The following is a 25,954-nucleotide window of genomic DNA, read 5'->3' on the forward strand; positions in this document are numbered from 1 at the left end:
CGGAAGGAAGATGGGGCAATCTACTTCGGTAGTGATACTGCCTCGGAAACCCAAAGAGGGCTCACTATGAGTCAGGTCTGACTCTACGGCACATAACAACAAAAACAACAACAATGGCTAATGATTGCAAACATTTCTTTGTGAGTTTGTTGGCTGCTGGAATACCTTATTCGGTGAAGTATCTGTTCATGTCTTCTGTCCAGTTTTTAATTGGATTGTTTGTGTTTTTGATGTTGAGGGGTTGGAGTTTTCTATAAATTTTAGAGATAAGTCCTTTGTCTAATATATCATTGTAGAATATCTTTTCCCATTCTGTAGGTTTTCTTTTTACTCTTTCAGAGTTGCTGTTAGGTACCGTTGACTCATAGTGGTTCTATATGTACAACAGAATGAGACACTGACTGGTCCTGTGCTATCCTCGCAATCTTTGCCATGCTTGAGCCCATCATTGCAGCCACTGTGTAAATCTATCTCATTGAGAGTCTTCCACTTTTTTGTTAACCCTCTACTTAATATTAAGTATGATACCTTCTCTATGGTTTGGTCCCTTCTGACAAGACAGAAAGTCTGGCCATTCTCACTTCCAAGGAGCTTTCCAGCTGTACTTCCTCCAAGACAGATTTGTTCGTTCTTCTAACAGTCCACAGTACATTTAGTACTCTTAGCCAGCACCACAACTCAAATGCATTAATTCTTCCGTGATTGTCTTTATTCATTGTCCAACTGTCACATGCATATGAGGTTATTGAAAATAATATGGCTTGGGTCATGTATACTTTAGTCTTCAGAGTGACATCTTTGCTGTGTAACACTTGAATTAAGAGTGAGGCACTGAAATGCTATTTGGACCCTTGAGATTGTGGACTTTTACTGTAGAGCAGTGATTCTCAACTAGAGTCAGTTTTGCACTCTGGGGACATTTTTGGTTTTCACAACTTGAGCAAGTGCCTCTGGTGTCTAGTGGGTAGAGGCCAGGGATCCTGCTAAAGGGCCAACAATGCTCACAGTACTCTGTCTGCCAGCATAGAATCACGAGGCACGAAATACCAGTAGTGGTGAGGTTGAGAAACCCAGTTGAAGAGTGATTTAAGCTGGGTTGTTTTGTTGAGGATGCCTTAGAGCCAGTATTTTTGAGGCTGGTCAGCTTCTGATAAGGAGCATTAGCTCCCAGCCTGGTGACAAATATTACACACTGTTTCTGAGAAGGCTGCCTTAATATTTGGTACATAAATGTTTGCTTAATTTCACATTCTCAATCCATGTTCCTCAAATTCAAAGACACTTTGTTTTGCCTTCTAGAGCAGGTGTCAGCATATTTTTTATGTAAAGGATCAGATAAAAGAAGTATTTTAGACTTTGTGGCTATGTGGTTTCTATTGCAATTACATAACTCTGCCATTGTAGTATAAAAGCAGCCATGTTGTAGTTGGGTGCAGTCAGTGGTGACTGTGTATGAAAGAGTACAACTTCTCATAGGGGTTCATAGACTAATCTTTACAGAAGCTGATTTCAAGGTCTTTTTCCTGTAGTAGAGCCTTTGGGTGGACTTGCAATTAGCAGTTGAGTGTTAAGCTACACGAGCTCCTTAAAAGTAGCCATAGACATGTAAAGGAATGCGTATGGCTGTGGTGTAATAAAACTTAATATATGAATTCTGAAATTTGAATTTAATCTTCATGTGTCATGGAATATTTATTTAACTGTTTTAAAATGTAAAAACAATTCTTGAGCTGTACAGAAACAGGTGTCAGACTGTGGTTTGCCAGCAGCCCTTGCTGTAGTGCATGCCACTTTGGTTTTATTGGGATTGAGGAGTGGCAGTGCCTCAGATGCATGAAGTTGGGGAGAGCTTCTATGTATTTAACTGCTTTTTAAACAGCCTTTCAACAAATACTCCCTATTTAGCTGTATCCCACCACCACTTCCATAGGTATCAGGGGCTGTCAATTCCTGAGCTATATGAAAATTCTCTAGTAATAAATTTTGGTTACTTTGTTTTCTTTCATTAGATTCAGCTTTTCCATAGCTGCCAAATTTGTTACATTTGTGAATCTTCTTTTGAAATTTCAGAGTTGCTGTATCTTTCTTTTGTTTTCCCTTCTCTTGTTGGCTTGTGATTTGAAAAAAAATTCTTCAGTTGTCATTTTATTTGGGCATGAAGAAGGTGGGGGAAAAAATTGTTCACTTTATTATCTTTGTATTATTTCCTATAAATTGGGAAAAATAGATGGGAATAATGGTTATATTTTTGGTAAAAATAATTGTAACTTAAGCTTGGAGAAAATTAAAATTTTTTTTAAGGGAAAAGATTATGGAAGAATGTGAGTTAGACATTTCTGAATTGCCTGACGTTTTACAGTAAACATGTATTCATTCATTGTATAAGAGAGAAAAAGTTGGAAATTTTTAGCTTTTTGGTTCTGGAAGTCTAAGCAGAAGGCCGTAGGCTTATATAATTCTTTTAGCTGAAGCTTTACAGTGAAACCTGCTATAAGCAATCTAGCTATAATAGAGTAGTTACCTGTAATTAAAATTGATCTATTTTTCCTGTTAGATTCTGGTCAAAGAAATTGATGTAATTTTTTTTAATATAGATTTGGTTACTTAGTGGTTAAAATACCTATATGAATGACTGACTTGTCAAATTGGTTTCATTGTTTTGTGATAGGTGTTTGATCAGTATGTAAAGACGAGGGCAGAGGAAGAACGGAGAGAAAAGAAAAACAAAATAATGCAAGCCAAGGAAGATTTCAAAAAAATGATGGAAGAAGCAAAGTTTAATCCAAGGTATGTGAGTCATTACTAACACATACTGACATATGTATCTATTTTCTCCTAATAGCAGATTAAATTTTATATATGTGAATATGTATGTGTGTGTGTGTGTGTGTGTAAAACTTTTTTCTTTAATTTGAATGTGAAAAGCACCTTACTTAATTACATGTCTTTCTAACCTCCATTCTTACTGTATTTCCTTTAGCAGAATCTTAAGTGCTTTATATGAGAGAGATGTGTTTTCTAGGAAGGTTACCTTTTGTTTTAAAAGCTTCCCCAAAGTTTCCTATCTTCTTAAAGTCTTACACATAATAAGTTACAGAGTAGGAACATTATTTTTGAATGAATTGAAGTGGTGAAGGACTTTCCAGAATTTTCTAAGTGTCCAAATTAGGGTTTTGTCTGACATTTTCATTCAGTTATTAATATGTATTGAATACACGTATGGCATGAAGAAGATGAGACTGGTGTGCCTAACATTATAATGAAAAGAATAACAATAGCAATATTATTGGATATTTTATATGCTTAATATGCACTTTGGAGCTCTGGTGGCGTAGTGCCTAAGGCATTTGACTGCTAACCAGAAGGCTGGTGGTTCAAACCCGCAAGCCACTCCTGGGAAGGAAGGTTGGGCAATCTCCTTCCATAGTGGTAGTGATACTGCCTTGGAAACCCAAGGAGGGGTCACTATGAGTCTGATCCGACTCAATGGCAGTGAGTTTGTTTGTTTGTTTTTTAATATGTACTTTGTATGTATTATCTCATTCAATCCTCAGAAAAACCATGTGATTTAGGTACTCATGTCATACCTATTTTATGATAAGGAAAGTAAAACATAAGCAAATTAAGAAACTTGTACAAGTGAAGTAGAGCACTGGAGTTTGTTCCTGGAAAGAATGAGTAGGGAGAATGCTTTTCTATGTCTTTTTTTCTTTTTTAATGGAAATTTCAGACATACTTCCCTTGATCAGCTTATAGTCATTACTATCTTTCTATCCCTTACCAACAATCCTTGGTGGCACAAAAGGTTAAGCACTCAACTACTAACTGAAAGATGGGTGGGTTTACACCCACACATCTTAGAAGACAGGCCTGATGATCTGCTCCTGAAAGGTCACACACAGCCTGGAAAACTCTAGGGAGCAGTCCTGCTCTGCACACATGGTATTGGCATGTGTAGGAATGGACACGACTGCAACCACCACCAATAACAACAACCCACTTGCCAAAAAGGATTCTTCCACTGTGTCATTTTTAAAGTAGCACTTTTCAGAGTCAAGAAGATGAATCATGTAAAACATTATGGTAACCTGATGCTAACACTTGATTGAATTATATAGAATGCTAAATTTCTCATGAAAAGAAAAACAATTAACAGACTAAATGTGATGATACTTTTTCTGGGATAGAGTTTTATTTTTACCTTAAAATTTTATTATGGTTATAGATCCTTTGTTCAAACTAGATTTATGCAGTTGTTTAAAATACTAAATTAATTTGATTTTGTGAGTACTATCAGTTACACAACAGATTATTAGAATCTAGTTTTGGCTAGTAGAGGTTAAACAGCAGATTGTTGGCTACTGAGTTGTACTCTGATCTTGAGTTTGATGTTTCAGATTATAAAATCTGAAGTTAACCTGTTTTTCTTTATCATAAAGACTGTAATACATGACTTGTTTTGGCACATAAGGGAATGTATTTTTTATTAAAATAGTTAATTGTGTAGAGCCTTTATTTTTTTTCTTTTAAGAATGTGCTAAATATAAGAATGTTTATTATAAGAGTAAATTCTTGTTATATAAGGTAGAAGCTTCAAGTAATGAAATATGTACCAAAGATATATAAAAGCTTTGTAATCCCTTTTCTTTATGTAGAAACTTCCCTTACACCTAGCCTCATTAGCTATCAGAGGCCTCATCTTTATATTTAGCCTACTTGGAGTTTACTGAGCCTTTTGGATCAATAAGTTTGTGTTTTTCATTAAATACGGAAAGTTTTTGGTCAGTATTCTACTGTCCTAATTCAGATGTTTAATAGTATCTCACAGATCCCTGAGGCTGTTCCCTCCTCTCTCCCTCAGGGTTTCTTTGGTCTCCTCCTTTGATGAAATAATAATTATTGATATAATTTCAAGTCATTGACTATTCTGATATCTTTGCTTGCCTGTTAACCTTAGTAAATTTTTTCTTTCAGTTCGTTTTAGGTTCTTTTTTATATTTTCCATTTCTCTGCTAGAACTCCCTGTCCATTCATTCATTAGCCTGTGTGTTCAAATCCTTTGAGTATATTTTCTTTTAATTCTTCCAATATAATTATAATAGTTGCTTTTAAATTATTTATCTACTTATCATGTGGGAATCATGGGTTCAATAGCTGGGAGGTTGTTTTTTTTTTTTTTTTTTTTTTTTTTTAATATAAATCACATTTATTTCTTTCTGTGTTTAGTGGTTTTCATTATTATTATTATTATTGAATACTATAGATAATTTGTAGAGACCCTGGATTTCTGTTACCTTATCTCCCTGCAGAGTATCAATTCTTGTTTTTTGGACAGTTCAGGTACTGGCTGAAAAATGATTTTAGGCTTTGTTACTGTAGATCTGCAGAAAGTACCAGGGTTCCCCATACTTCTCTACCTCGGAGGATTCAATTTCAAACTTCGCATCCCTTGTGGATCATTTTGGGGCTTTGTTGTCCTCATACATTCTTCCTCAAACGCTATTCAATCTCTAGTACCTCTTTTCCATTCTTGACTTTGTAGCATCTTATGTCTGGTAAGCCTTGGGTAGTTTTTCCCTGCTCTTGTGCAGCCTGGCTCTTGGCTCTGGACTTGTGGGGAGTCCCTGTTTACACTCTTTGTATAGTTTCTTCCTCTGCCATTTTAGCATTCTGACTCTGAACATTGCAGCTTACAGCTCAGTGGGATCGTTGTGCGTTGCTTAGACTCTACCTCTCTGCACAGTGGTTGGGAAATGGTCTCCAGGAAGCAGATGGTGGGGCTTAATTTATGATTTTATCTTCTTAGAGTGATCTCAGTTTTGCTCTGCCTGTTGTTCATTTCCTGAAATCATTTGCTCATATGTTTTGTCAAGTTTTACAGTTGCTTATTGGAAAGAGGACTAAATAATCAATAAGAGTTATTCCATCATGGCTAGAAACAGGATTCAGCCTCATCTTAAAATGAGTGGAAATAGATGAGCTCTTAAGTCTCTTCAATCATATAAATTTTTTGCTCTCTCATCTCTTGCCTTTTTGTTTATATCCTTTGGTTGAGATTTATTCTTCTCCTCCACCATACTGATAACATGCAAATGTGTAACCACATTTTCACTCTGTGTAGCCCTTTACCACTTTTTGTGGCTTAAGTGTTCACTGTTTGGGCAGATGTTGGAACCAAGTATCTTTTTGACACATACTCTTGCTGAAAAAAAAAAAATGGTATTATTTTCTACTTCCCCTTTCTACAAGCAGAAATAGCTTAACCAAAGTTTGTGTACTTGCTGTTTTGTTACAGAGCTACTTTTAGTGAATTTGCAGCCAAGCATGCTAAAGATTCAAGATTCAAAGCAATTGAAAAGATGAAAGATAGAGAAGCCTTATTTAATGAGTTTGTGGCAGCTGCAAGAAAGAAAGAAAAAGAAGATTCGAAGACCAGAGGTGAGAAGGTAAGTGGTTTTAGCTTCAGTAGTATAATTGATGGGCCTGTGTATGTATGTGTATATAGTCTATCATTTTTACTTCATTGTGCTCATGTTATAGGTCTGTTTTAAATTTTACTGATTCTCATTTTTTAAAGATGCCTGGTAAACCCTGGGTTGTTAGGCCTGCCTGCTCAGTGGTAGCAATAAGATTTCAAGATTCTTTATAGGTTGTAACATTTAAATTTCAAAGCCCTTATTTATCTTTTTTCCTTCTGAAAGATAGCATTTTAGTGACTTACTAATCTTTGAGTGAACATATCTTACATATAAATTATTGCTTATCAGAATTAAAGGTCAGCTATTAAAGATTAATGAATTCCAAATGTCATTTAATAGCAGTGTCAGGAGTGGAGAGGAGCTCACCACTGGGGGGAGGCAGGCTGGTAGGGAGAGGGCACCAGTGGTGCATGAACTGTCAAAATATGCAACCACTTTCCTCAGTGCCCCTGTATGCTTTGTGAATGGAGAAAAATAACCTCTAAAGCGTAATCATTCTTGACATTTAAAATTGCCTCTTATTCCAGAAAGTTAACATACTACAAATTCTGTTAATAAACCTTGGAGAGGAAATAATATACTCATGTTGGAAAGAAGCCTCTTTCATTTCAGACAATAACTTTATTAGGTCAGACAACTTCTGTTGAAAATCCATGCGTTTTCCTGATTATATGCTTTATTGATCTTCAAAGTAAATTTTTCCAGAATTATTTCATTACTAATTTATTTTGAGGAAATGTACAAAACTGAGTTCTATGTAAGCGTCCTTTATATTGAAATATTCATTAATGGAGTTGTTTGGTACTATTGACTTTCAGTAATCTATTTGATTAAAGAAAATTAAAAAATAAATGATTACTTAATAGTGTAGGATTGCTTTTAGACAAATGTGCACATATTTCTGCATTTAAAACCAATGTTCTTTTTCTAAAAACATTTTTTTGTAACCATTTTTTATGCTGTTTTATAACAAGTGTGGATAGACTTAACAGTTTTGTGCTGTGTGGCCTGTCAATCAGTTCAGTCTGACATCTGTCAGTCATTGACATGCAGAGTATTACAGGGTTCCCTAGTGAGGAAGCAATTGCTACCTCTGTGGTGACTTTAGTCTCTCACAGTTCTGGTACTTGTTTTTTATTTTGTTTTATTCCTTGTGCAGTGATGAGAATTGTGCTAGAATGTGTTAACTTAAAAAAAATTAAATAGACATTGCATCAAAATAAACCTAATATTAGCAGTTTTACTTTATGTTGATTGAAATATGTTAATTTTCTCTAGGTTTCGCTTTGTACCATTACTAAATTTTTCAAAAAGGTCATAAGAATTGCTAAAGTGATGCTTTCTCAGCCAATTTAAAGAATGCAAAATCAGTTACTAGCTAGGCTGTCAGAGCAAAAATCTTTAAAGTCCGGGTTTAAATACAGTGCATGTTACAATCAGCATTCTGAGAGGTACTTGGTTAATAAGGTTTTATCACTTCATGTCTTTCACTGTGTATTTGTTCTTTGGAACTATTATCTGTACTTTTTTAATCACACATTTTGTAATGGGCTAGTAAAGATTCATTTAGATAAAGCTTTTATAGGAAGCGTACTTTGTTTATGTATCATTCCTTTTAAAAACTATATGGTAATCCTTACTTTATAGGCTTCATATAGGTACTTGAAAACTTCTGAATTTATGTAAATTCCTGTGACTTAGGCAAATGCTTGTTTTGATAGACTTGTATGTTTTATTTAGGACAAATTTTTTAAGTTTTGCATTTTTCTTATCTAATACATTTAGGTTTTTGCGTATTCACATCAGATACAAAGTAGACAAGATGAACAGAAAAATTATGCTGTACCACTACATCAGATGGTTTCTTAATCACTGTCTAGAAATACTGGGCTTATGAATGTTTCTCATTAATCTAAACAAAGTCAAGAGCAAAAGTTCAATAGTGGAGAAATCCACAGTTGACTAGCTCTTCTTTTTTTTTAATTTTTTTTAAAGTAATTTTCTGATGAAGAAGCAGTTTCTCACAACATTGCAAGTATTGTCCAGAAAGGACATCAGCTTCCTTTTTAATTCTCATATGAAAAATGAGGTTGTAGGGGGAAGTGATGGGACAGGAATGGGCAGAAGGAAAGATTCATTTATTTTTAATTCTGATGCCATTCCTAATTTCTCATCTCCTGGGTCAAGTGGTAAAGCAACATACTTAATCCCTGTGGAGGAGAGGTTCTTGACAGGATCAAAATCCTTTGTTGAGTGACTTTGACTACACTGGATGTCTTCTATGACAAGAGTGCAATGTAATTTAAATGAAATTTTAGAAGAATTAGGTCTCCTTAGAGGTACATAAAAATAAATGCCTCATTTATCCTTTCTTTGTTATTAAAAAAATAAAAATAGTTTGGGAGATTCTGAGTTGTTATATATTTGACACTGAAGGATTATTATTTAATGCCTCTGGAATAATGTTATTAACTTGAAACTGGAGTCGTTAAGTATGTTATTTCATAAGCACATAAATTCTGAGTTTTACAACAGTAAGAGCATATATTTCTAATGGCTATAAAGTACAGAAAGTTTTGATTTTTTTAGTAATTATCGTAATTAATATTTTCTTACATATCGAAGTATAAACATTGTGGTTTATTTTATGAAAATAATAATATAATGAAATTTATAAAATTAATAAAATTTTATTTTTTTAGTTGTTTTAAACATTTGACAACATAATTTCAGGTTTTCAATGAATGACAATCAGTGAGCTCTAAACCCGTTTAATTTTAACAAATTTTAGTCTTCAAGTTTTAAAATATGTCATTATCATCTTAATATTAAGATATTTTCATATCCGTTTATAAGCCCAAATCTTAGCTGACAATAAATGCTGTTCAATGCAAATTTATATTCCTTTTGAAAACGTGACAATTCTGATTTGAGAAGCAGCAAACTGAAGTGTTTCTATATTTATGTAATGTGTATAATTTGAATTATGTAAAGGATATATATAATTTATCTTGAATTTGGAAAATTAAACACAAGCCTGTATGCTTGGCTGATTTTCACATTTATAACAAAAGAACAATTCTTGTTTACTAAAATTCAATCCATTTAAAATAAATACATTGAGAAGTTCTGTTCTTACCTTTAAGGTAAGTGACTTTTTGTATTTTTTTTTTTAGTTGTAAACATTTAGATTTGAGGAATTTCTCATGGCACATTATTTTCCTCTCTTCCCACCACTGTTTTAAAATATAGATTAAATCAGACTTTTTTGAACTGTTATCAAATCATCACTTGGACAGTCAGTCTCGATGGAGCAAAGTAAAAGACAAAGTAGAAAGTGATCCACGTTACAAAGCAGTGGATAGCTCATCAATGAGAGAAGACCTTTTTAAACAGTACATTGAAAAAATAGCAAAGGTAACCGTTTATTTTTACTGTTAGTATTATCTTAAAATAAAAAAAAATCCTAAATTGCTTTATTAGGGTGTTTGTTGCTGTTTGATCTATTTCTCTTTGGTACTCATATGTTGTCCCTAGTAGTTAATTGGAGATGAAATGCAGTGTTTGTTAAACACCAGCTTTGAAATTTTTTATTTAGCAAGTTAGTTATTCTGTGAAAACATATTTTGATAATGATGATAAGAAGGATAATGTAATTTTATTTTTACAGAATTTAGACTCGGAGAAAGAAAAAGAGCTTGAAAGACAAGCTCGCATTGAGGCAAGCCTTCGTGAACGAGAAAGGGAGGTCCAAAAAGCTCGTTCAGAACAAACAAAAGAAATAGATCGAGAGAGAGAACAACACAAAAGAGAAGAAGCTATTCAGAATTTCAAGGCTCTTCTGTCTGATATGGTGAATATTTATCTTTTATTTTTTCGTCTGAAATGCTGTGTATTAGAAATCCATTGTATTTCTTCATTGTGAACATTTTAATATTCTCTAAATTGGTTCTAAGAGACATAATCTGTAAGTTATTTATAAGACGTTATAAAATTGAATCCTTAGCACTATCAGAATAGGAAAATCCTAGTTATTTACTATATTCAGAAGTTACATGTTTTTACATATATGAAAATGTATAATGTTTTCATCTCACAACATTTTTTTGTTGTTCTGGAAGTCATCTTAAGCTATTACCTGCCCTAGTAATAAAGTGTGCTGAACATAATTGAACCTTTTTCTTGGTGATTTAGGGTCATCATTGTGATGATCAATTATTGTACTATAGATGGTATGAGATGTAGGACTGGAGGTGTACTGACCCTAGCAGATACTCTGGAACTTTCTTGAAAATCCTTCCGCATTACCCCTAAGTGTTGAGGTATGTAGGGTTTTTTGTCCCTACATCGATTGCCCTCAGATTGCTATATTATACTGCTTGTTGTTGCTTCTCCCTTTCTCCTGTGTCACTTTCTTCTATATTATTTATTTTTTCTTCTTGTTAACTTCTGTTACTTTTTATTTCTTCCCTTTCCTCTGCTGATTTCTGTTCTATTGCCTGTTCTCTGGACAATTACAGAAGTTTACTGATTTCTCTCCCTGCCTCAGTGCTCTGTCGAATTTATCCTCTTTTTATTGTATTTGCAGAAATCTTGTAAAAAACGAATCTCATCATTCTCCTAGTTACTTCAAGAGAACGAGGTTTCTCCCTATTCCCAGTAATTGCCTACATGTCAAATTCAAGCTCCTTAGCATAATACAAAAGTCTGTTTCATTCCTTGACCTCAACTTTCTTCTCACCTTATCCCATGTGGTATCCCCACCCACTCCTTAAACTCTAACCTTGCTGAATTTACCTTTAATGTACCATAACATCTGCTAACCTCTCCACTTAGAATGCTTTTAAACTGTTCCCACCACAGTAACAAACTTTCTTATTCTGCTGATTCCTACTCATTTAGGCAGATTTCACTGTTCCTTTTACCACCTGGTACTCAGCATATATACCTCTGTAGCATTTATTGCATGTTGTTGCAATTATTTGCTTTACACTCCTATCTTCCAGTAAAAAAAGTGAGCTCTTTAAAGGAAGGGGTAGGGTCTTACTAATTTTATATTTCAATTGCTAAATAGTGTTTTCCATACATATTTTAAATATTTGATATTTGTTGGTTAAATAAGTCTTTTAGTTCAGATAATGCATGCCTTTTTTGTTTGTTTGTCCTATCCTGGGAGGTATTTTTCAGAGCACCACTTTGCCAATTTTTTTTTACATGTTGCTGTTAAAAAATTTAGCGAAGCATACTTACAAAAACACCTTGAGAGTGAAAGGGTCAGGGAGAGGCAAACAAATGTAGAAGGCGTAGGGTTTTTTCTTTTGTATAAAAATATGGTAAAAATGTTTTTATATTTGTCTTGTTTCTTACTTTACTGTCTTTTCAGTCTTTCATAGTATTGGCAGCATTGTGACTTAATTTTTAATGCCATTAACCAGTAATTGTTCCTACTTTTTTTGCTGGTTAGTGAACCAGCCACACCTGTCATGTCTTTTGTTATCTTTTCTTCTTCACTGTATTCATTCTTGCTTATGCTTGGAACTGTCACTTCAAGTATATAATTGAAAAGTCCAAGAGTGAGCCCAAGATAGGTTTGACATATATATTTTTTTTAAATTGCCTTAGTACTATAAGACAATAAAATATTTCTTTTATTCCTATCCATTTCTCCTACTGGAATTTGGTACGATATTAAATAGAATACCTAAGTGCTGTCAGTGGAGCTCTGGTAGCATAGTGCCTAAGGCACTTGAGCTGGCGGTTCAAACCCATCAGCTACTCCTCGAAAGGAAGGTTGGGCAATGTACTTCCATAGTGATAATTGCCTCGGAAACCCAAGGAGGGGTTGCTATGAGTTGGGTCCTAATCGATGGCACAGAACAAGTGCTGTTAAAGTTCTTAGGGACCGTGGTTGATGGGAAATAATCTTTTCTTAATTCTTCTCCAAGGACCTCTGGTGGTGCACTGGTTAAAGCATTCAGCTGGTAACCAAAAGGTCAACAGTTCGAACCCATCAGCCACTTCGTGGGAAAAAGATGAAGCAGTCTGCTTCCATAAAGATTTACTGCCTCAGAAAGTCTATGGGGCAGTTCTACTCTGTCTTACAGGGGTCACTATGAATCAGAATTGACTCTATGGCCTTGGGTTTAGTTTTGGATTTTTAGTCATTCTTTCCTGCCTTTGAACCCATATTTGATAGTTAAGGTGAACACAGAGAGAGGTAAGATTCATGTTCATAGAAGCGAGTTTTCAGTGATTTCTTAATTAAGGTGGAGTCATCAGGTGCTTCTTTTTTAGGTCATTGGTACTTCTACCTTTTAAAATTAAATACATCATTCCTAAGCCAAATACATGAGGCTTTTATTATTGAAATATGAAAAGAGAGCTCTCTGGTAGTATAGTTGTCTGTTTTTAGGTACGTTCTTCAGATGTGTCATGGTCTGATACTCGGAGGACTCTCCGAAAAGATCATCGCTGGGAATCTGGATCCTTATTGGAAAGAGAGGAGAAAGAGAAGCTTTTTAATGAACATATTGAAGCACTCACCAAAAAGAAGAGGGAGCACTTTAGGCAACTTCTTGATGAAACTTCCGCAGTAAGAAAGTTTTTTTTTGGTCTGATTTTAATCTAAATCTTCATTAATACTTCTGAGAAGTAAAATAGGAATATGATTTTTTAGTGTCATGGTCTTTAGATCAAAGAGCCCTAATGGTGCAGGGGTTAAAAGTGCTCAGCTGCTAATCAGAGGTTGGCAGTTTGAACCCACCAGCAGCTTTATGGGAGAAAGATAAGGCAGTCTACTTCCATAAAGCTTTATAGCCTTGGGAACCCTGTGGACAGTTCTACTCTGTCCTGTAGGGTCACTGTGAGTTAGAATCACCTTGAAGGCAGTGGGCTTGGTTGCTTTTTTGGTCTTTAGATTTCTTAGTAGAATTCTTTCACTTTTTTTTTTTTTTAAGTAAAATGTTGACACCATTCTTACCTATTTAGAATTTGCGTCTTTTTGCAGTTTTCAAATTTGTATCTGTACTTAAGCAATTCAGAATGTCCTTTTTGTGTGTGATCATGATTTTCTTCCTGATGATAGATTTAGATTCCTTGTTTTGTTCTGTTGTTCACTTTGAAAGTATGGCCCCTGTTTTGGTAGTTTGTACACTTTGTTATCCAGGTTTTGTGTCCATTTCTCTTTTTTGGTGATGGTTCCTTCAGAAGTTATGATATTTGCCCATGTAAATACAGGGTTTGCAAGTGATTGTCTTAGGCCACCTTGAAAGTATGGCCATGAAAATAACTCTGTGGCAAGCCAACAAAAAGAAATTGCATTAAAGCTGCTTCCCAGTCCCTAACTAGTCTAGTACTCTTGGCCATTATAAGAGATTGCAGATCAGTGTATAATAGTTTATACCATATATGCTGCAGGAGCTCTGGTAGCATAGTGGCTAAGGCACTTGACTACTAACCATAAGCCTGGCGGTTCAAACCCACCAGCCACTCCTTGGAAGGAAGGTTGGGCAATCTACTTCCATAGTAATACCGCCTCGGAAACCCAAGGAGGGGTCGCTATGAGTTGGAACCAACTTGATGGCACATAACAACAACATATATGCTGCAGGTTGACCCCTGAATAAAAGTGAATTATATTTATGTCTTTTATTCTGTTCTCTTTTCAAAGATTACCTTAACATCCACATGGAAAGAAGTAAAGAAAATCATTAAAGAAGATCCTCGGTGCATTAAATTCTCCTCCAGTGACAGGGTAAGAGGATTTTTTTGTCTGAGATTTATTGTCGGTTTATAAATATTAATTGGGTGCTTATCAGCAACCACTAGTATCTTCCCAAATAAAGTTGATGGTTTTAGGTAAATTACCTTGAAGTATATGAGAAATGAGTCTGAATTTTAAGTTCGTATTTTGTTTCTTACATGATACGTGAACAAGACAGCACAATAAAAAGTAAAGATAAATTAATCTTAGAGGTTAACCATGTGATTTTGGATCATAGAAATTTAATAAAGCTACAGTTTTGGTGGCGTAGCGCCTAAGGCATTTGACTGCTAACCAGAAGGCCAGCAGTTCAAACCCGCCAGCCACTCTTCGGAAGACAGGTTGGGCAATCCACTTCTTTAGTGATACTGCCTCAGAAACCCAAGGAAGGATCGCTGTGAATTGGATCCAACTTGATGGCAGCACGTTTATAGTTTCTTGGGTGCCACAAACAACTATGCGCTTGACTACTAGTCAAAACATTGGCAGTTTAAAACCATCCAGAGGTGCCTCAGTAGACAAGCCTGGTGGATGCTTCTGAAAGGTCACAGCCTTGAAAATCCTATGGAGCAGTTCTACTCGGGACACATGGAGTCACCATGAGTTGGAATTGACTCAGTGGCAACTGACAGCATAGATTTTTATTTATTGCATAGCCAAAATTCCACTAGACAGGCATACTTAGGACAGCAATTCATACCAGCTATCAGAGGGTCTGACTTACAAGCCACACTAGCAGACTACCATAACATGATACCTCTTTCTTTTATGCTTTAGCACTTAGCTGCTAACCAAAAGGTCAGTGATTCAAACTCACCCAGTGGCTCCACTGGAAAAAGACCTAGTGATCTGTTTCCAAAAAGATTACATACAGCCTATAACACCCTATGAGGCAGTTTTACTCTGCCACATGTGGTTGCTGTGAGTTGAAAATCAACTCCATCTCACCTAACAATAACCATAGTAATGTGCTAAGGAAATGAACACCTAACCCTTAATTTCCTCATTTTTGAGAGTGTCCCTCTTGAGGTTGTCATGAAGATTAAGAGAGATGATCCTCATCAAGTTTTATGCACTAGTAATACATTATGTGGTGCCTTAGAAATGCAGTGATTAAGTGCTCAGCTGTTAACCAGAAGGTTGATAGTTCATGCCCACCAGCCACTCCACAAGAGAAGGATGTGGCAATTAGTTTCTGTAAAGATTCCTGCCTTAGAAACCCTATGGGGCAGTTGTATTCTATCATATAGGGTTGCTGTGAGTTGGAATCAACTTGATGTTACACAACAATACATTGTATGGTTTCCTCATTCCTTTCTTTTTATGTTAAAAATGTATATTGCAGCCTTTTTTTTTTTATGAATTTTTAATTTTCTGATAGGACTTAAAAACTGCTGGCTTAATAGATAATTGATGTTATTTCTGGAATTGGTGGATATTCTCCCCTTAATCTTAAATGTTTTATTTGCAGAAAAAACAGCGGGAATTTGAAGAATACATCAGAGACAAATATATCACCGCCAAAGCTGACTTCAGGACGCTTTTGAAAGAGACCAAATTTATAACATATAGGTGTGTACAATGAAATGTTTCATATTGGCAGTCATTGTCTTTACTAGTCCTTACTCTAATGGCCAAAGCCTACTTTGCATTCACACACATGTTGACATTATTAATTTTTAGGCATAAGAAGAAGCCAAATACACCCTATATCTATCTTACCTTTTTTTGTTTTTTATTTTTTAAAAGAAAGGGCCCAGATGTCAAGTCTCATTTTGTGTTACCCACCCATCCAGTTTTTTAAACAGTTTTTTTTTTTTTAACGTCACTGCTTTTTTAGGAGTACTCTAAAACTATATAAGAAGTGTATTTCATGAAGAGACTTTTTTAAATTCTTCACTGTTAATTATCTTTGCCTCCTCTGATGACTATTAAGTGCGGTTGAGCCATTCTAAAGTTTGAAATAACCTAAGCTCAGCAAAACATTTTTCACAGAGGAAATCAGTGTGCTAGATACTTTTAAACAAGAATTTTAATTATGAAATTCATCTTAAAATTTCTCTGTAGCACATCCAATAATTTTCTATTCCCAACAGTTTGTCATCAGGAAAACAATTTTACATTGTTTACCAATCAATATGCAGGAAACCATTTTTGTTTCATGCTACAACTTTTCTTCTTTTAAAAAAATTGAAACATCTTAAGGGTTGTGCACGGGAGGATAGATAGTGCTGAGGGTGTGGTTTTTAGGTATTTTGTCATTTGGATTTTTTGGTCAGGATCCTTAATGTTTTGCATCAGCTTGGGCTTTTAAATTAGATGTGAAGTAAGACTTCTTTCTACATTTTTATAGTTAATTTAGTGAAAGATGTGAAAGTGAAAGCTTGTGAAAGATGCTGGGATTGGCAGCCCTGCAGACTGAAGTCCTCTGTTCATCCACAGAACAGGTACAGCACGGGCAAGATTTACCCACCCACCCTCAGCCCTGATCTGGAGGGACCACCAGTAGGGGTGGGAGGGTAATTCAGCTTCTGAGGCCCTTTCACTCCTTGGAGTCTTTGCTGAGGTGACTTACAAAGGTGACCACTGCAGTGAAATTTTTCTTTAAAAAAAAAAAATGGAAACACAATTAGGAACTAGATGGACATTTCCAGCTCATTTCTGAAAGACCTGTGAACAGCAGTCAGTAATTCTTGGACTTCTTTCTCTTATTTCAGATCTAAAAAGCTAATCCAAGAATCTGATCAGCACCTGAAAGATGTAGAAAAAATTTTGCAGAATGACAAACGGTATCTAGTGCTGGACTGTGTGCCAGAGGAGAGGCGTAAACTGATCGTGGCATATGTTGATGACCTGGATCGCCGGGGTCCACCCCCACCTCCCACAGCCTCAGAGCCCACAAGACGATCTACAAAATAATTCAGAATACTCTTCCACAGGGGTATCTATTAATTCAAAATGCTTGCATGAACCAGTTTTCAGATTTTTACATATATGTACATTAGTCAACTTATTGCAAAACCATCTGACGAACAGGAGGAGAAGCATTTGTGAACAGTGTCTGAACAGAGAACACTTTGGAAATATTTATGCTTTTCTTTGTGTGGCATGACTGACATACATACTCAAATATAGGCTGTCTCTAGTAAATCTAAACTCTTGAAACTAAAAATCATCCTTTTATGAGGTGTGGAAGTCAGTGACTTTTGGTGACGTTCTTCCTAGCAGTGTTACACATGCAAGATGTAAAAGCATTTGTGGTTTGAACTTGAAAGATACAAATACCACATACTCCGAGAAAACCTTAGTTGGAGTTTGTTTTGTTTTTATTTTGTTTTTTAAAGCGGGTAAAAGGGAAAACACTGAAAATTGAAATCTTCCAGAGGCTAAGATGATTATAATGAACATGCTTTTACTTTTGTCTCTAAAGAAAGTTTAGTTTTGTTTGTTCACTTATGTGCTTTGATTACTCCCTTTGAATTATAGGCCAAATCTTGTTGTTTAGCCTAAGAGAAGATTTATTTAGTAATTTCTTCTCAGGTATTGAACCACGGTCATTAACTAACAGGTTGGCCAGATTAGGACTGCTGGTTAAACACATTTGCCATTAAGTGATCTTTCTCAATATTCTGGATTAGATAATAAATTACCTTTCTGGTTCCTTGTAAACTATACTCCTGTTTGAATGTTACACTTTTGTTCCTAAAGTTTAAATTTAAGATGTTTGAATGTTCAGTTTATGTATTTGAAGTACAATAAACAAACTCTTTTTATATATGTGAATTGTATATGATTATAAAATATGTTTTTATAAATTATTCCTAAAAGAAATAGCAAGTGCAATTTGGCACAAAGGCATTTGGCTTTAAATTTTGAATATTTACACAGTTTTTAAAGGCTTGAATATAATAATTTATTTGCAGCATAGAAGGGAAGGAATTTGTTTTATACACACATACACACACACACACACACACATGCTTGGTGCTCAGTCTCAGTGTATTAATTGCTTCATAGCAAGAAGATGCTCATTTTTTTGTTTTCTTGGTTTTGTTTTTCATATTGATGATGTGTGCCTTTTTGTATCCTTTACATTTGTCGTGCACTTCACACCATGAAACTTACCTTTGAAGTTCTTTCTAGCTCTACCTCTCTTTAACAATTCCTCTATTTTATTCCTTCAAAGATACCTGCTTTTAGAATACCACATAAATAAAATTTAAGAAAATATATATGTTAATAGGATAAGTTATTTTCCCTGTTATGTCATACCTACTATGGTTGCAACAAAACCTTTAGAAAGAAGGAATACCAACAAATCTGTATTTGTCACATACACAGACTTGCATGTACACATCTGTATTACTCAGTAATTAACCTAAATATATTAAGTGCTATAGAAATTGTGTGAACTCTAGAGATCTGGGATTATCAGGTAACCTGTAAGTTGATAATTAACAGACTGTGGATATATTTTTTCTTTTTTCTAAAGTTGATTTTCACAATTAACTGAGTGATTTTTAAATTGGAAACTGGAGACTGGAGTGTTTGCCAAAGGAAGATACAGCTATTATGGACATATGACTGTCCTACAAAGGTGAAATTTCTAGAATGCCTATTTTGTTACTCTGGATTCCACACACTATTATTTGCTAATAGTGTTTCTGTTGAACATTATTGTGAAGAAAATGACTTTAATCATAATTATTTTAATTTCCTACTTTGTTTTTAGGAGCTCTGGTAGCATAGTGCCTAAGGCACTTGACTGCTAACCAGAAGGCTGGCGGTTCAAACCCACCAGCCACTCCTCGGAAGGAAGGTTGGGCAGTCCTACTTCTGTAGTGATACTGCATCGGAAACCCAAGGAGGGGTCGCTATGAGTCGGGGTCGACTCGACGGCACATAACAACAACAACAACACTTTGTTTTAGAGTATTTGGGTTTGATTCAGACATGATGCAAATCAGCTTTTTTATGCAGAGTTTTCTAAGGGTTAAAGTCAGGACATTGTTTATCAGGTTCTTAATGAAAAGTTAAATGTAATTACACTGTTTTCCAGTATCTGCATCTTGATTTGGGTACTTATTACAAACTCTTTGAAGATACATGATTCAGCTTACCTTGAGATTAGACCTCCCCATTTTGCCAGATAATGATTTTAAAATGGTAGTTCAAGACAAAGACAGTATTAATCTTCCAAAAAGCATCAGAAGTGAAGTATTACTGTTTTTATTTGTTTACAACTTAGTGTCAGACACTGATAGAGGGTACATTCTACATTAAATATATATAAGGAACATAAAAATCTTTAATTCAAATAGTTCATCACAGACAGCTTCAAAGGTAATCTCCATGTATAAGGATCTCATCACAGAAATACTCTGTATACTTGGGTCAAATTGTACTTTATTTCATCTTGTGTGCCTCAGAATATGTAGTGAAACAAGTGAAAATAAAACAGCTCTACGTTCTGTGTTAAACAAGCAAACTGACTTTGTAAAACAAAGTCTACAAACTGAATGTTCAAAAAATAAGTCTTTCCACAGCATATTCTTTATATTACATAATTTCTGCTGCTTGCCCTAATGACATCTTTTCCCCCCCTGAGGGAACCCCTCAGTGAAAGTACCCCAGAAGTCTATTATAAAGTAATCATGCATTATGGATAAATGTCTTACTTTCTTTTTAGTAGGGGAAGAGATGTATCATAATCATCATGTTTTATTGAGTATGCTTTCTTTTCCTTGCTAGAAAATGATTATTGGCTGTTAGTCAAATTTTACCATATGTTTGGGAACACAAAATTTAATTTTACTGCTTTTCTTTTTGCATCCCCTTTAAAGCTTTCTATTTTCTGTTCTTTTTAGCCAAAATCTCTTTATCTTGTGGCCATTTGAATTTCCTCCGTCATATTAATCTTATTTTTTCTCTTATTAATCGTCATTGTAACAGCCTGATACTCTAAAAGTTGAGCAGAGTTCAGGTTTTTTCATTGTTTAGGGTAAGTTTAATATCTAACAAGAACGATCACCATCTCCATCCCCCCTTTATATTTGAGGGTTTCCTTTTATCAGTAAAATCTCTATTATTAACTACAACATACAGCTTATCTTGAGAGAAAGGAGAACCTGGGAAAACAGATTGCAGCTTGTAGAAGAACTGCCTCCTATGTTTTGGGGAGAGAATAGGTGATTGGGGAGAAAGAGGAGTTTTTCAGTTCTTTGTCCATACCAATATTAGAAGGTCAGGAAATCTTCAAAGTGGAGAGTCATTGAGGTGGCTTCAAAAAGATCAGTAAAACAGGCTTCAACATAAGGAAGAATTTAGATTTATTTAAACTTAACCCAAAATAGCCATAGTTTGAAATTAGCTCAGAATTGGAATAAGGTAATGTTTATTCTGCAGCCTTCTGTTAAATCAGATGTGAATTTTCATTAAGTAAATTAACACTTGTAAATGAAGGTAACTCATTAAAATTTATTCATTAATGTGCTGGGAAATCTCAAGTGAAGATTTTTGAGCTCTGGTAGCATAGTGCCTAAGGCATTTGAGTGCTAACCAGAAGGCTGGCGGTTCAAACCCACCAGCCACTCCTCGGAAGGAAGGTTGTTGGGTAATCTACTTCTGTAGTGATACTGCCTCGGAAACCCAAGGAGGGGTCACTGTGAGTCGGGTCCTACTCGAGGGCACATAACAACAACAACAATTATGTGAAATAAAATTAGATGAAGTAGACTCAGGAAGAAATGTTAGAAAAGGGGTTCAGTCCCAGATAAGTTGGTTGATAAGCTCTACTCCAGCCGGTACAGGGTTGATCCTAAGGTAACCCCATAAAAAAGCCATTGTGAACAAATAACAAAGAGCAGAGCTTTCTAATCACTTATGACAAGTATCTTCATATAACAACACTTAAAATGAATTCTTTGGCTAGCCAGGTTATAATCTTAAACATTATTCCTAACAGTGTTCTACTTTTCAGATTACATTTTGAAAATGCAGAATGTAAAGCATGTCATTTTTGCAGTAGTTTATATGGTAAGTTCAGCAATATTGATAAGCAGCACTACAAGACAATCATAATTTGCTTTGCTTTGAAACAATCTATTCATCGCTATGCTTTGTCTCTTGATCTTCATGTTCCCAGGGGATAGGATCATTGTCTTGTGCAGAAGGGACTGTGTCCCTCTCGTGCCAGAACTGCTCTACATCAGGGAGAATGGGAATCCCTGCCTTTTCAGTTTTCTTTTTGCTGGAGGAGAAAGAGTCTGGTTTCTCTTTGTTTGGTATGGAGGTTGGGGACTCTGGAGATGGATCAGGAAGAACCTCTGAGTTGCCAGCTGGTGTTTCCTGAGACTCTGGGGCAGTTGGAGGTTTTCTGGTTACCATCCATTTCCATAAGCCTTTCAAGCCTTCCTTGAACTCCTCTGACATCACTAGAAAAATGAGGGGATTTGCTGAAGAAATGGAAAACATTAGGACTTGAGACAGGGCTATGAACCCTTGTGGTGGGGTTGGACTTCCAGCCTTCAGATGCCATACCCACAGCCATGCTATCCATTCAGGGAGCCATAGAATAGCAGAGGTGACAGCAATGCTCAGCAACATCACTGTGAGTTGCTTTGAGCGGATCTGATTTCTAAGATTCTGAGTTTTAGTTCCTCGTTTCTGACACTGGCCGTAAGCTCTCCAGAAATAAATGCTGGCAAAGAGTAATGGAAGGCAAAATACAAGGAGAGGGTACAGCTTACCAAACATAGACATGAACTCTTTAGCCACAGCTGGTACATCCAGGATGCACATGTCCACACCAGCATGATGCCTGGTGGTGCTAAAAAACCATTCGGGCAGAGGTAACAGGCTACCCACAGCCCAGATCGCTGTTAGTACAGACCAGATGGTGCAGTTGTTGATACTTACTTGCTTGGCTGGGTCACTTGCATACATGAAGCATACTTTGGCCACTGCAATGATTGTCAGGCTCTTGGCTGCCATGCATGTGTGGATGAACCAGTCAGAGAACTTGCAGACAAACCAACCTAGATCCCAAACACCTTTGGAGTATGCTATAGCTCGGACTGGTGCAGAAAACAGCAGAAGGGAGAAATCAGCCAGGCTGAGATTCAGAATCAGAAAGTGGATCATGGATGATCTTCCTTTCCAAGCACTGTGAAGGAGGATGCCAATCACACACAGGTTCCCCACGAAGCCCACCAGGCAGACAGCTACCAGGAGAGCTGGGACTATGGTCCTCCAGTCCTTGGAGTCAGAGGGCAGGTAGCCGCCTGCAAAGTGGAGGTGAGCAAAGGACACGTTCATGGTGCTGGAATTGAAGTCTGCAAAGAGAGCTGCCAGCATCACCTTTTCCATCCAGTAACTGTTTACAGGAGTTAGCTTATTATTTAGGCTTGTCTTTCTGCCTTAGCCCTTTTGCATAGGAAGTAAGTAGTACCCTGTCGTCAGTCACTGTCAGATAACACCACTGGACCCTCCCCTTCCTTGAATGTCAAGTGCTCTCTGCTGCCGGCAATGTGCCTGTGACTGAATGACAGCAGGAGCCTGTGGTTGCTGTTCATTAGCAAGTCTGATATCAAGTTGTCAGCCCTGTGGAGTAATATAATTGGTAGATGAAATACACGTAAGTGGGATATATTCTTGGAGGGTCACTTGAGCCATTAAACAGAATTACTTTCAGTCATTTCTGAAATCCTGACTGGGCTCTGTACTCCAGTAAACGCTACATCTGAGCCACCAAGTCCTTTAAACTTGAATGTGCTTGATTTAGTGGATGTGGGGTGGGCCCTGAGAATTTGCGTTTCTAACAAGTTCCCAGGGAATGTTGATGCTGCACGTTGGGAGACCACTTTGAGAAACACTTTTAAATCAATGCTGGTGTTTTAGTTCCCCCTCTGAAGAATTGAGCTTTCTCTTTTACGCAACCCCCACCTCCAACCCACCCCATCAACAGCAGCTGGCTGAGACCAAACACAGCTGAATAATGAAGACGAGCTGGAAAAAAAAAAAAATACATAGGTGACTATGTTTAGCCTAATTATCGTGAGATTTTTAGAGGTGATTTTAGAGTTCTGAATTAGATGCTCCATATTAATAAGACTTCTCAACATGTGATTGTGATGAAGGCAACCAAATGATGAATGAAGCTTTTTAGGCAGAATAATTCCTAGAGGATTTACTAAGACAAATCAAAAATCAACACTTTCTGTGTGGAAGACATTCAAGAAATTTTAAAGAAAAATGACATTTTGAAGTTGTAAAAAGAAATTCTAGGATAAAATAGTTGTAGAATGAATCTTGAAATTTTTTAATGGGCAGTGGATACTCTGAAGGAGATCAGGAGACAGAATTGTTCAGGGGAAAGGTGTGTGGGTTGAAAAGACATGTCCTTCCCTGATTGTGGCTGAGCCAGAAATACTTAGTGTGAGATAATGGAGCCAGGCATTTGGAATCTGGTACTTTGCTTTCACCAGTTTTCCCCTGAAAAGTTTTTCTATTAAAAAATTCCTCAAAACCTGAGAACTCAATAAATAAATACTGACTGATACAATTTTGGTAAAGTGGTCAGTGGTGAGTTTTGTTTTTTTCGTTTGTTTGTTTTTCCTTTGTTTCATTTTCTTTTTTCCCTTTCTTGCTGGAAAGTAGTTGTACATGTGGAATGAAATTGAGGGCAGTGCCTATGACTGGAAAAGCTATAGCCATAACTGTTAGTGTCCCAAAAATGCACCAAAAGAAAACCAAAACCAAATGCATTGCCATCATGTCGATTCTGACTCATAGCGACCTTTAGAGTAGAACTGCCACATAGGATTTCCAAGCCCATAAATCTTTACAGGAGCAGATCACCACAGCTTTCTTCGGAATGGCTGGTGGTTTCAGATCACCAACCTTCTGGTTAGCAGCTGATTGCTTTACAGCTACACCACTAGTGAAGTCACTAATGCACAGTGACTCCCAAAGAGCAGTGAAAGGAGAGAATGAAATATCCTTCAACCTAAACAGTACCACTTTGGGTGGGTGGGTGGGGGTGAAGAAACCTACACCATCTTACAGGGAGAGAGGGAGGGAGGGGAGGGAAGGGTACAAAGAAACATGTTGAGTGCACTTAGAGCAAATGAATGTTTTGCAAATTTTAGATGACAAGAGATTTCTACCTGATGTCTATGGAAGAGGTTAGTTCAGGACCAGAAAACTAACACTGAATCCTAACAACCATCTTAGAAAATGGGTCCTGTTACTCCCCTTTTTAGAGATGATGTAATTGAGGCATAGCAATGTGAAATAACTTGTTCGACCTCACAGTTAATAGATGACAGTTGGGATAGGAACCCTGTGCATGACTGCCGGGTTGGAGTTTCATTGTTGCTGTTCATAAGCCATGTGCCATTCTGTCCCATGAAAGGGAATCCATGCAGTTGGGGGATACATTCTTTAAGCAAAGAGATTGTGATTGATACAGTTCAGTTCAGCAAACATTTACTGAGTCCTCTGACACTGGGAATAAAGGTGAATAAAAGCCAATCCTTGCTCTCAAGTTGCAGATAGGCAGAGGTGGAAAGCTCGTGTACCTTTCTCTTTCAGTGTATATGTACTGAGCCAATTCTGCCTAGTGCCAAGCACAGTGCTAAATGCTATGTCCCCATTGTAGTAGACAAGTCCCTTCGCTTGAAGAATTACAATATAATGGATGCAATGGGCAAGCAAACAAATTTCAATAAAATGAGAATAGGGCTGCCATGGGTGCCCAGAGGAGCACCTGACCCAGACAGGGAGTTGGGTTAAGGGAAAAGTCAGGCAAAGTCTTCCTGGAAGAAATGACACCTAAACTGACACCTACCTCCTTATCTCTGCAAGAGCCTTTCTTTTTAGTCATTTATTTTGTTGTTGTTAAGTCTGCAAGAGCCTTTTGGAGCTCATCATTGCTGCATCTTTAGTATTTTTGTTTTAGATTCCTTGTTGTTTGGTGCTGTCAAGTTGGCTGTCACTCACAGTGACCCTGTGTACAACAGAATGAAGTATTGCCCTGTCCTGCACCAGCCTCACAATCCTTGCTATACCTGAGCCCATCATTGCAGCCACTGTGTCAATCACTTTGAGGGCCTTCCCCCTTTTCACTGACCCTTCACTTTACCAAGTATTCTTTACCAAATATTCTCCAGGGAATAGTCCCTTCTGACAACATGACCAAAGTAGGTGAGACTAATACTGGTCATTCTCACTTCCCAGGAGAATTCCGGCTGCACTTCTTCCAGGACAGATTTGTTAGTTCTTCTGGCAGTCCATGGTACTTTCGATATTCTTTGCCAGCACCACAACTCAAAAGGATCAACTCTTCTTCTGTCTTCCTTATTCATTGTCCAGTTTTTACAAGTATATGAGGCTATTGAAAACGCCATGGCTTGGGTCAGGTGCACTTTAGTCTTCAAAGAGACATCTTTGCTCTTCAGCACTTCAAAGAGGTCTTTTGCAGCAGATTTGCCAGCGCAATGTGTTGTCTGATTTCTTAACTGCTGCTTCCAATGCTGTTGATTGTTTGTTGTTGTTGTTGTTAAGTGCTGTTGAGTCATTTCCGACTCATAGCGACCCCATGCACAGCAGAATGAAACACTGCCCGATCCCGCGCCAGCCCCACAATCCCTGCTATACTTGAGCCCATCATCGCAGCCACCGTGTCAATCCGTCTTGTTGAAGGCCTCCCCCT

The 25,954-nt window shown here is 36.6% G+C and overlaps 2 protein-coding genes across 2 annotated transcripts in view; one reads left to right on the top strand and one right to left on the bottom strand.

Moving 5' to 3' along the window:
* The window catches only part of TCERG1 (transcription elongation regulator 1), a 74,086-nt gene extending 56,926 nt beyond the window's left edge, over positions 1-17,160 (top strand). The window contains exons 15-22 of the mRNA XM_007949117.1: positions 2,669-2,787; positions 6,296-6,446; positions 9,732-9,896; positions 10,150-10,332; positions 12,892-13,071; positions 14,149-14,232; positions 15,713-15,813; positions 16,959-17,160. Coding sequence (XP_007947308.1) covers positions 2,669-2,787; positions 6,296-6,446; positions 9,732-9,896; positions 10,150-10,332; positions 12,892-13,071; positions 14,149-14,232; positions 15,713-15,813; positions 16,959-17,160 — 1,185 coding nt within the window. The remainder of the gene's footprint in view (positions 1-2,668; positions 2,788-6,295; positions 6,447-9,731; positions 9,897-10,149; positions 10,333-12,891; positions 13,072-14,148; positions 14,233-15,712; positions 15,814-16,958) is intronic.
* Positions 17,161-21,342: 4,182 nt separating this feature from the next.
* GPR151 (G protein-coupled receptor 151) lies at positions 21,343-22,608 on the bottom strand. The gene has a single exon (XM_007949137.2). The coding sequence runs from the start codon at positions 22,606-22,608 to the stop codon at positions 21,343-21,345; it is 1,266 nt and encodes a 421-aa protein (XP_007947328.2).
* Between the last annotated feature and the right edge of the window lie 3,346 nt (positions 22,609-25,954).

Source organism: Orycteropus afer, unplaced genomic scaffold (genome assembly GCF_000298275.1).
Source record: "Orycteropus afer afer isolate SDZICR_OR568_19922 unplaced genomic scaffold, OryAfe1.0 scaffold00238, whole genome shotgun sequence".
Taxonomy (NCBI): Eukaryota; Metazoa; Chordata; class Mammalia; order Tubulidentata; family Orycteropodidae; genus Orycteropus; species Orycteropus afer.

Coding starts and splice junctions, on each gene's coding strand:
- GPR151 (XM_007949137.2), bottom strand. CDS start 22,608: ATGGAAAAGGTGATGCTGGCAGCTCTCTTTGCAGACTTCAATTCCAGC.